We start from the raw sequence: 12,467 nt of genomic DNA, 5'->3' as shown, positions 1-12,467 counted from the left end.
CCAGACTGGCAGTAGCCAGTGTATGCTCATTCTCATCCATGCTTGTAAGATGCAACAAAGACTCCACATTATAAAGTAAAGATATCATTCATGCCAATTAATTGCCATTAATGCAATATTTCCTGTACTTGAGTGACACACAAAAATAAGTTTGCTAAAGGATAAGAACTCTCCATACATAACTCAGATGCACACGCATGCACTTTCATAAGAAAAAAAAAATCTTAAAAGATCAATGAAGACATCTAAAAAGTGTGTAACTCCCTGAGGAAGACAAAATTAAGGAACATGGATTTTAAACAGGAAGAATTTAGAGTGAGTCTGTGCCATCAACTCTCTCTTTTCTAAAATACAGTACAAGGTAGATCAATCAATAGCATGACTGAAGCATGCTACTTTCACTTTGGTTGCTCCAAAGGCAAAAGTTAATGTCACTAGGAAAATAATTCATGTATGAAACCTGAGTACACAAGTATCACGTGACTTAAAAGAAGTTTTCATCACTTGTCAAAACCACATTAATATCCTGTGACTCAGAGGTGTGGGTTTGCCTTTTTTTTTTTATTTTTATTTTTTAGATTGGACTACTCAAATACGTGAAGCCCTGATAGCATCTGGTGCTGAGAAATCCAAAGACAATGACCTACCACCTACAAAATAATTGTCAAGTGATCAGGACAGGCAATAATCTCTCTCACCAAATCAGACAGTGAAAGAAGGCAGCCAAACAACTCCTACAGCAATACCAAAAGAAATATAACGTGTTCAACTGCACATTGAGCAAGGACCATGAAAGGACCTAACAGGACCATTCAGAAGGACCTAGTTTGACCATCTGTGACAAAGATGAATTTTGCAATCACACTTCTGCATACACTTAAAACTTTTGTAGCTAGGTGACTTTTGAAGAATGTCTCTTAGGTTCAAAAAAGTAAAAATGATCCCTCTAAGCATTGCTGACACTCATATATGTAAAATGCAATTCCATGTGGTAACATTCTATACACAGCAGTAATTTTATGGTTGCATTTTTACACTACCATGCTTTTTTCCTCCTCCTATGAGAGAAAGGACATTAGTGCAAGACAAGAGTCAGTAACAAGGAATGTGAAAGCCTGAAGAATCTTAAGCAGTAGCAACAAAGCACTGAGAGACGACCTGCAAAACCTAAGGCATAAGGACTTGAGATTATTTTTTTAATTTGATAAAATATGTATTGGCTGGTGGCCAATCTCTAGGTAAGTCACATAACTCTAACTTAAAACTGCAATAAAAGCACACTTAAGTAAGAATACCAATTCAAATCTAGGTGCTTAAATTAGTAATTGGACAGCTGTATTAGGCATCTAAACACAGACTGAAGAATTGCCTCTTGAAGAATGAGATACCAATAGACAAACTCTGGATATTTCTGCCTGCCATTCTAAGAAAAAATAAAATGCCATTACCTGTTTTCAAATCCACTTGCGTAAGTGTCAACTGCTAACCTAACTATTATAGTGATACCATGGGCATCCAGTATCTTTCTTCCCACAAAGAATGGTCATTTATGACCATGTTTAGTCAACAAACCCTTTCTTACATGTCTGCAAAACCACTGGACAATTTGGGCTTTTCTGGAGGACAGCTTCACTTCAGCATGATAGCCAGAGTAGATTTGTAAGATGGGGAATTTCATACGGGAGAATGGTTGGGCTTTAGTTGTTTTTCAATATTTGGCTGCATCATGTTTATTTTCCATATGAGAAGATTAACCTAAGGACAACAAGGCAGGCTGAAGCTGCTCAAAATCCCCTGCAGACTCCGCTATCACCATTTCCTATGGCTTTGTACCCTAGCAACTACCAAGCAATTGGCACAAAATCTTCCCTCTCACCTGGCAGTCCCTGTTAGTTCAGTTTCACACCGCCCAAGCTCAGCCAGCTCAGAGTTCATCTCTCCAAAAGTTTCGGGAAGCAGAGGTATTTATTCAAGACACTGAGGCCACCATATTTTTGGCCATGTTCTGCCCATAATATATAAAGCCAGTTTAAAACTAAGAACAAGTAGGTTTTGCTCAGTTAAAAGACAAAGCTGTGCACTCTCCTGAATCCGCCCACGGTATGCAGAGCTGACAGCACCATTATAGCCAGCTCTGCTAACGAGTTGCTTGGGCCCATTTACATAGCACAGTGCAGCACCGTGTGAAGGTCTCGGTCATCAGCAGCTGAAACATCTGTGTGCATACGGCAGCACCTTGCAGAAATAACAGCGTGGGTCAGGAACATATGATCTAGGCAGGGCGGCACCATGCTCTCAACAGCATCTGCAGGCTCGTTGGAAAGCACTCCAGGGTGTCCACCCCCACCTCAGGCCTGGACCTTTAGAGAGATGGTGAGGCTGTTTCACACTACAAGCAGCTTCCCCATGCAGGTGAGTCAGTCCCAGGGCTAGCTGCCTCCACTCTCCCCACCTCCTGCTCCTGCCCTTGCCCTCGCACAGGAACTTGCTCAACACTCTCTGATGAGGCACTTACAGGTTGAGCCAGGCAGTGGGATACTGTACAGTTAGGGGGTTGTTGGTTTGGTTGTTGGGGTTTTTTAAATTTTTGTTTTAACTCCTCCCAGTTCACTCTGGGGTGATTAGTGTTGATGCAAGGGAGAAGATGGGAATCCACAGAAGTGGACTGAGTGCATGTGGGGAACAGAGCCAGCATCAGAGAGCTGTGAGATCAATTCAAGCTGCAATTTGATAATATAGCCAAGTTTGCTGCAGGAAAATACTGTAAAAGAGCTAAATACTGTTAACTTAGCAGCTGGTGGTATTTAACTATGCATAACATGTTCTACAGGAAACCCACAAGCAAATATTTCTATTAAATCGTAGTAGTAGTAACAACAATCTGTCTGACTGAAAGGAAACATGACTTTCAAACTTATGTAATACATACATTTGAAACCAGCACTGTCTGGTTAGCGTATAGCAATATTAAGTCAGCAGTTTCCAAAAATGGATTTCATTGCTTGGAGTTGTAAGTGTGGTATAGCAGTCTTAGAAACAGCAAGCTGTTGTTACTCTGCAGTCATGTGAACTGCCTAGCAGGAACACAACGTTGGTATTTGGCAGTCAGAAAATGAATTCTCAGATACAGGTATTTCACAGCAGAGGTAAGCAAGTAATTGTTAAAATTAAATACGTGCCATGCAGCCACTGATTATAATAAACTAAGTACACAGACAATCTAATTCGCCCTGTTCTTACTGCATTCAGTGTTGAAACACCAAAGAATGACCAAAGCATGTTCAAGTGAGTCCTATAAGATTAAATTAGGACATACTCCTATGAAAATGAACATGCTTTCTCAGCTTTTTTCAGTTTCCCATTACTTGACCACAACAAAGCAACAGGAGAGATTGTATTTGCCCACTTCCAAAACAATTAGCTCACTACATCTCAAGTAAGAACGACTGTTAATTTTTGTCTGTTGGCTTCCTTTTTATTACGAGGAATGCAGTTATCCTCATTTAAGCTGGCTAAGATCTTCATACTATGGCTGGTAATGACTGCATCTCAAAAAAATAGGTGTCGAATGTGTTTTTTTAAAATATCATAAACACATACATGGAAAAGCTTGTTCTATGAAATGCATTCAAACTGAATTTCTAATAACATCCCATTTTGTCAATGGGATTAAATTAGCAGACATTTTTTTCCTAGCTGACCTTCAAATAACATTTCTTTTTGTCAACAGAATTAAATTAGCAAAGATTTTTTCCTAACATTAGAACAGAAAGAAAGAAATATAAAAGCAAAGGGAAGCAAGAAAAACAACATACCTAGCAGTAAACTGCCAGTTTTCACTCCTCAGTAACTGCAGTTACTATTTAGTACAGTGGTGCTATGTTGAGATTATTTATTCCTCATTAAGTTCTTTTCACCTGACAATCTAAAAACGTATTTTTGAAACAGAAAGTTTAACAGCAGTAACTTTCTTCACAATGTATCTCGCATGAGGCTTGTGCAGAGTTCCTTGAGCTACTGATCATTTCTCAGTATGACATACTGAGGGTTAATAGTGTACTCCTAATGGGAATTATTAGATTTTTTTTTCCATATCCCTGAGTCAGTAACACACCTTTTTCCATATGTTTTATAATAAATATTGGTAGCGTTTGGCAGGAATTGGGTAAGTGACTCACCTTCATCTAAAGAAACCTCTTCCTCCTCACAGGGAGAAGGAAGGAGGGGCTGTAGAGGTTCCATGTTGATTATGAGTTGCTTGTTCAAGGAGGGAGAGCTGCGACTCTGGGTAATGCTGGTTCTAAAAGAACAGAGAAAACAGGGTTAGTTGATTCACAAGGAAACTACTGCAGTCCAATACATCTCATCTCAGAATGGTTTTGCATAAATTACACCAGGCCCTGAGCTATCATAACAAACTGGACACTGAACGCTGCTTTCAGCCATGTTACGTTGCACCCTCAGCACACATAAACCTTTCAACATCTGAAGTGTAAGAGAAGGTTTTGTGCTGGTTTACTTCCCTTTACGCAGCCTGACTCCTTTTCATCTCATGCAGGATTTCAGTGTGTTGCTCCTCTCCATACTGCACAGCACACATCAGTATTTGGCTTCAAGGAAGGGGAAGGTAGAGAAGATACAAATCATCTTCCTGATGTGGTTCCGTTGCCTCTGGGATTGGGTAGAGTATTTGTTATGGTTTGAGCACTGCAGACTAAAGACTAAAGCAGGAACAACTGCATCCCTTCAGTTTACAGATACACAGTGCTCTCATTCTCACGCATCCCAGACATACACCATGTCTCTACACCATGCCTCCAGGTGCTCAGGCTGGCTTTCTTGTCTTACTTGGCTCTAACAGGCTTTCCTGGTAGCAGGTGTTGAACTTTCTCAGGAAAGTTTGAGGAATGCTGTAGATTTGCTTCAGTCATGAGGCTCATTAACCTAAAATCATATTTCTGAGAATATAAAATGGCTATTTAGAATAAGTTATCTAGGACTTACATGATACAGGCCTGAAGCAAGAGTCCTGCAATAAATCTGAACCATTACATTATAAAATACTTACTTTTGACAAAAGCAAAGATGAAAGAGAAGAGGATTCTACTTGACTTCAAATGGTACATACATACAGTGCTGAAGTTTCACAAATGCATTTCAAGTTTGCACAAACACTCAACTTACAATTCCACATAGATAAACAAACTGAACAAAGCACCTATTGCAGTGAAAAGAAGGGACTGTGTGTTGCTGAGGGTTTAGGTAAACTCGGGACACAGATGTCCTACTCTAAGGCACATTATGTGTCATTAAATATTCTATGGGGATAAACAAGCTTTCTTGCTCAATTGCCATGATTCCTTGCTCATTAACATATGCCCAAAGCTACTTACGTCCTCATGTGCATTCTGTGAGCAGTCTCTAATAACTATTTAGTTTAAACTTTCACTATTCAAAGAAGTTTTTCACTCAGATTACTGTAATTACAATCACTCCAACGCAACGGTACCTCCGCAGGCTTGTTATGCATCCCCTGGATCTTTGTGCTTCTTATAAAGAGCTATCAAGCAACTCCCAAAATAGGAGTTGTGCCTGGGAGCACCCATAAGGCTCCTACTCTATACTTATTTACAAAGATTCCTCCTTCAGGCATGCCCTGAAGGATATTAAGTTATTCACGATATTAAATATTTCAGTGTGTATTTGTCAGAAGAACTTGCCACCGCAGTAATGCTGGATGACTACACACTCCACCAGATTTTCAGTCTGTAGTGCTTTAAGTGTAACATCTAAACACAAATATACGGAACAGTAACCTCCTCACAACTGCATGTTTCTTTCTGAATGCAGCCATGGTACCACTGAACTGACTTTGAGAGAGGGGGTGCAGGGAAAGGAAACTTTATTTATATATATAAAGATATAAAATAAATATATGTATGTTTACCTTCAATTGTATAATTTCCTCCAAATGTTTTGCATCCGAAAAACTACCATTTCCCATCCTCAAATCCTCTTTCACAGAGTAACTTGTTTCTAAAGCCTGCTTTTATTGGAGATAAAAAATTTTCTATGCTTTTTGCCTACTTGTGCTATTAGAAGGACAAGCTATCTACGTCTGTCTCCCATTTCAAAACCTGCACTATAAAAACACCTGAAATCATTGGACTTTTTCATAGTCTTTCTAAGAAACTGAAGTTGGAGCTACCATAATATTGTAAATGCAAGCATTTTAGGAAGGTTAATCATAAAAAATATACATTACTATTTATGGGTGTTAAAGCCATATGGCATCACTCTATAAACTTGTTTGTCCTCTGATCTGTTTCTTCATATACACCAAAACTTTTAAACAACATGTTTAAAATACTTCAAATACTGAAAGCAAAGTAAAATACAAGAAAAAAAACAGTGAAAATTTTTTCTTATCCTATGGAAAAAAGAAACCCTATGGAAAGTAGGCAATAAGCTATTTCCTTATGTGAGTAACTATTTTCATTTAAAATGCATTTGCGTGCCCAAGTATTCTACCCTGCCTCAATGACGGACCTATACTCTGCCTTCTGTCTTCTCAGTTAATACATTCTAGACTGTCACTTACTCCAATTTTAAATGTAATCTGTAAAAGAATGTTCAAAAGCATCCTTGCATGGCCTTACTATTAATTACAAAGTAGGGCTGGACAACATATTTATAAATATTTGCTGCAAATATATTCCTACTGTTTAGTAAAGATAATCCACTTTTCTCTCAGATATAGACAGAATAGCCATATTGAATTAAAAATAGACTAAAAACACACCCTCCACCCCTGAAAAAAATTACAATAAAAATAAGGATATGGCTGTAGAATGTTCAGAAAATTAAGTAACCTTTTAAAAAAGTTTTTAAATAGCTTTTTCCTGCTGGCCTTTTTCTTCTCTTCTGAAGGACTTTAATTAGGTTCTTATCAATTTTCACTGTCACTACAATGAGTGATAAGGACCAGAAACCATTAGTTTGCCTGCAAAGTCTAGCTGCTTATTTCTAACAAGTGAAATCTTTTTTCTCTGAAAAAAAGATTATCTGATCTTTTTTTCTCTTTACTGAATGAACTTAATTTTTAATCTGACTGTATTACAGAAAAACTATCAAATATACTTTTAAATATACCCATGTACATAAACAAAATGGAATCTTCAAAAGTGGGCAAGAACTAGAAATGAGAATGTATTTTTCTGTCAGGATCATGTAATAACAGTCTATGTCATAACACAAAAAATAATACAAGTTACTTATCTGACTGATTGATTAAACCCAGCTTTGAAGCAGAACAGATTAAGTTCCCTTGTGTAGGCAACAATACGCTGTTGTCAGAATTTTGCAACACTGGCAACACCAATTTCCCAAGGCTTGCGTGCCTCATTGTGGAAGCTCAGAATGACGGCCATTACATATCACAGTAAAGAGAATTTCTCTGTAGAGAACAATAATCTTCCGTAGTCCTTAAACTTCAATATTGAATTTCAAGACATACCTGTGAACTTCAGGAGGTTCCCTCTGGATTTTAGAACTTGCCTCCACAACCTCTTTGGCTACTTTTCCACTGCATTAAAACATGAAATAAATATTCAAGCTCATTACATGCTACGCAGTATATATACATAAACAATTAAGTTACATTCAAAAGCAGAAAAAGGGAAAAAGATATTTCTATGTAGTCAATATATAATGTCCCAGATTAAAAATTCTGCTGACCACTTCTCTGCAAAGCTACTGAAGAAAAAGCAACCTTTTGTTGCTCCCAGTAGGAGTGGGACTGGACTGTCCCACTAATGCACCCGTGGTCCAGAGCTACCCAGTAATAGGGGGCATACAATCTCTACACATCCTTGTTTTTACAGAAACTGTACCTAAAGTGGAGTCCTGTTCTGGTGAGACTGCTCTTTGACAGAAGTCTGCATGAAGCCGTCAGTTTATTTTATAAGCGATGCTAAAGAGACAACAGAAAATCTTTCAGATCTTGACCTGAATTAGGTGTGAACAGGTCCTCAAAAGGGAAAAGCCCTCAATTTGCCATGAGTAACTACTGACGTTTTCTCTTACTTTCTGAAATGGTTTACCATGAAAAAGAAACAGAAAAGACCCACCTATATCGAAATCTGCTGCCTTTAAAAAATATCTTGCTGCTGGACATGGTCTTGATCTGACTGGATTTTGCATACCTTGAAGAAAAAGAACAAAGGCTGTGACATTTTCAGCACAGAAGGAACCTGATAAGTAAAAATGAATGAGGCAAACTACAAGCTTTATTATTTTTATATCACAAAGTAATATTAAATAATTGGGCTTTCCAACTTTTTTTTAAGGCCTTTATAGAAATTAGAATATAAAGCACACATAAAACAATTCAGACAGCACTGATTACCCGGATAGGAAAGCAAGAAAATTAAATGCAGACAATTGCTGCATCTCCAGAGAGATGCACAGGATAAAGGAAAGACTGTGGTACACCAAAAGCCCCTAGGACAAGTTTGCCCTAGCGCTACCTTGTTTGTGGGAAGATAACGGCTAGTTCCACTTTCGCACTGCTAAAACAAAGAAATAATAAAGAAATGATAACGCTTGTCTCCAAAAGTAGATGCATTTCCAATGTCTCTATACAGCCAGCTTCTTAGTAGCCTACATCATATCCTACTGCTTCTCTCTAATCATGAGGTACACAGCAACCTTTTATCACAGTCTTTTATCACAAAGATCATGGATGAGTACCTCGGACATGCCATGTCCTTGATGTTCTCTGCCTTCAAAATGGCAAATTGATTTCATATCGACTCGAATCTTCTATGATTTATATCTATACTTGAAAATAATCACAACAGCCCACCCGGAGCCTGGATTGAGACAAGACTAAAGCTCTGTTTTTCAAGACATGCCAAGCGTTCATGACTTTATCTTAAATTCCAAGTCTCAAGCTCTTCTAAGCAAAGGAGAGGAACAATTTCAGTTGAGGCAAAGTGTCATTATCATGAATTACTTACACAACTTGCCTATGTCTGTTCTAAACTTAGTAGAATACCTTGTTGGTATTATACAGAACATAAACAGACAGGATTTATCTAATGTAGTTAAATAACTAACAGTCCACACTGTGGAGCTCAGTTTCTCTGAAATGTATGAGAACTTCTGCTGTTTCAAAACTACTATCCTAAGCTTTTATTTACAGATTTTTTTGGCTTCAGTTTCATGTTTAGAGGATTGTTATTCTTCTGTACTCAGCGTATTAACCATTACTATTTTCCAATCTATCAGCCACGTTCCTCTCCATTGAGTATCACTACTGATCTTCATTTTACAAAAGCACTCCTCTTTTAAAACCAACCAAAATTTAAACAGGCAAGCATAATTTTAAACAATCATGCTGAAGAAATAACCCCACACTAGTGCCCTGAGTATATTTGGAAAATAGAAAAAAAAAACATGACAGAAGAATCCCTGAAGACACCCAGGTCAGTGCAGAAGGAGGGGCAGGAGGTGCTACAGGCGCCAGAGCAGAGATTCCCCTGCAGCCCGTGGTGAAGACCATGGTGAGGCAGGCTGTCCCCCTGCAGCCCACAGAAGACCATGCCAGACCAGATATCCACAGTGCAGCCCGTGGAAGACACTGCACTACAGCAGGTGGACATGCTCTGAGGGAAGCTGAAGCCTGTGGAAAGTCCACGCAGGAGCCAGCTCCTGGCAGGTGTTGTGGCCCATGGAGAGGAACCCATGCCATAGCAGATTCATCCTGAAGGACTGCAGCCCATGGGAACGACCCATGCTGGAGCACTTCATCAAGGACACTGGAGCAAGGGAGAAGTGTGAGGAGGAAAGAGCAGCAGAGAGAAACTGCTATGTACTGACTGCAAGCCCCATTCCCCATGTCCCTGTGCTGCTCGAGGCAAGGAGGACATAGAGGACACAGAGGAATTCGAGCCCTAATTTCTCTCCTTTGGATGGAGTTGTTTCTTATTCCCTATATTTATTTCCAGTAACATAAAACTGCTCAAATACCATGTACTAATTTCCTACTGACATGTACTTCCAATGGAAAACACTTCCTGATAATAGTTTTATTAATTCAATCTCAAACACAGTAGATGTTAACACAGAGAATTAACAGTTGTATTGTGCTAGCTCATATTTCCTCTTTCATCATTGAATATATCAATTGAATAGATAATATTGATATATAATTGTATCAGTATTGAAATGAAAGATGGAATATTCTCTGAAATAAAGCAGGTCATTAACATCTATGTTAGAAGACACATTCTTCCTACCTAGTTATTATTTACCCTTACAGCAGCCCCCTGGTGTTGCTGTGCTCCAACACAGAAACAATAAATTTTTATAAAATATGCAAGATGCTGTAAGGAGAGACTATGTAGCAAGAATAAAAGCTACATGCCCAAAGAGAAGTGTCAATAAACAGATCTAACAAAGTCAATGAAGGGCAGAAAGAATGCATAATATCTTTTTAATGAGGAATTATTCTCAGCTTCTCTTTTAGGAAACAGGGAGGAAGATACTTCCTTTTTCTTGCCAATTTACAGGCTTTTTTTTTTTTTTTCTAAATGAGATGGCTGGCATCTTTCAAAGTGTATCAAAGAACATTTTCTTTTCTTTTTAAAATCATTGCAGAGATTTTATTTTTTTTCCTTCAATCAACTGTTACTAAACCATGGATTTCAAGCAGGAGAACATTACCCACCAGCAGACAAGCCCACAGAACCAGGCATAACAGATTGTTTCCCCTGTTCTCAAGGTATTCAACAGCAGGGCTAAGATAAACAACTACGTTCCCAGACACAAGCGCAGTATTGTGTCCACCCAACATCACACTACAGAGCAGCAAAAACAGTGTGCTGCAAAAAGGGTTGTTATTCACTGCCAAAACCCTCCTGCCTCATTCAGATTTTAAGAAATTTATAATACTGGCTTGAAATGAAATAATATTCCCTATTAACCTGCATATTTTCTGTTTGCATTTTGAATTCCGTTAATGAAATAGAACATTTCATATTGAGCAATCTTATATTAATATGCACATTTTTTTTACATTTAGTATAGATAATGACTTCAGGTTTACATACTTGTAAAAAGCCTGGTTCTCCACCCCACATTTCCAAAGATGCTTGCAGGCTGCTGGTGTAGAGGTATGGAATGACAGCACAGCCTTTTTCTAAGTGCAAGGAAAAGAAGGCAAATAAAAGTAATGAAAATGTTGCAGTAGCTGTACCTGACAACATCACCATGAACTGGACACACTGTTTTCCTGTGTAGCCTCAAACTGTGAGAAGTACAACCTGTACGTAGCTGATATTTAAACTGCCCAGGCAATTGTTTCAGAAATAAAAGGGGATGCTTGGAGGGGGCAGAGAAGAGCATATGTACCAGTGTACAAGTGTAGAATAAATCTGTACCAACTGTATGCAGGCCAAAATAGAGGAAAGTCTCTATGTTTAATGCACCACTTACCATCCACTTCTCCCCGTTCCCTATGTCTGTCAAATCCTCCTTGTAACCACACAAACAGTCCCTGATACTGCTGTCACGATTTCCTTCCTCCATTTTCTATTCCTCACCTAGATTGCACCCAAAGCCATAATCTTGGACTATATCACTCTGTCCTAGAAGAAGAACTGATAATAGCATGCTGTAGGCAAAATTCTCTACAATTTCAATGGCAAGAGCCCAATGATAGGACTCCTAACTACCTAGGACAGACTGCAGCCTATTCAGCTGACCAAGATTTGAGGAGATGATCATAATTAGCCAAAAATACCTCACATTGATCCAGATATCAATTCCCACCTGAATTTTCAATCATATACAGATGTCGCTCATGCTTTAAAGTGGGTGCGTACAGCTTTAGCTCTTCAAAATCCATTAAAACTTGACTACACAGCAGACCAAACCCATGAGCAATCCACACAGCACTGCATGAATGTTAAGTGAGAAATGTCTCAACCCTTTGCAAATTAGATATTCTTCTGATAAAAGCAATATTCACATTCACTCATTTTGTATATTTGAGTTACAATATGAAGTACAATTATTGATTGTTTAGAAGTTTGTTTAGTTAAAAAATGATGTTGTTTTAGTTGATTCTAAATAAAATCTGTAAGAATATTAAATCTAACCTCTTTCTGAGCTCCAAAAACATAAAAAGTCTTCCCTTCAAATTTCAGCTTATAGACATCACACCTAGAAAGAGAAAAATAATTTAAGTATAGGAAAAACAGATAGATCCACAGTACAAAAAGCAACTTGCATGCAAGTCTCCCTGATTCCCAAAGTTATGCAGGCTGTCAAAAGACAAAGACCTTCAACAGAAGTCTTACAACCTTTAACATAAAAGCATTTAATATTCTAATTTTCCTTAGAGTAGAGAACATAAGCCCAGAGTATTTCTTTTACATCTCTATGCACCTTCAAATAATTGA

General features: G+C 38.2%; 1 protein-coding gene across 2 annotated transcripts in view; it reads right to left on the bottom strand.

Annotated features, from left to right (window-relative positions):
• Positions 1-12,467, bottom strand: part of FRMD3 (FERM domain containing 3) — a 146,306-nt gene that overhangs the window by 14,272 nt on the left and 119,567 nt on the right. For both annotated transcript variants that reach the window (XM_075740815.1, XM_075740814.1), the window contains 5 exons: positions 12,165-12,228; positions 11,115-11,203; positions 8,130-8,204; positions 7,517-7,585; positions 4,179-4,300 (listed from right to left, as the gene is read on the bottom strand). In XM_075740815.1, coding sequence (XP_075596930.1) covers positions 4,179-4,300; positions 7,517-7,585; positions 8,130-8,204; positions 11,115-11,203; positions 12,165-12,228 — 419 coding nt within the window. The remainder of the gene's footprint in view (positions 1-4,178; positions 4,301-7,516; positions 7,586-8,129; positions 8,205-11,114; positions 11,204-12,164; positions 12,229-12,467) is intronic.

The sequence above is a fragment of the Balearica regulorum genome, chromosome Z, assembly GCF_011004875.1.
Source record: "Balearica regulorum gibbericeps isolate bBalReg1 chromosome Z, bBalReg1.pri, whole genome shotgun sequence".
NCBI lineage: Eukaryota > Metazoa > Chordata > Aves > Gruiformes > Gruidae > Balearica > Balearica regulorum.
Note: the sequence above shows the minus strand (reverse complement) of the source record. Positions and strands in the feature narration are given on the sequence as shown.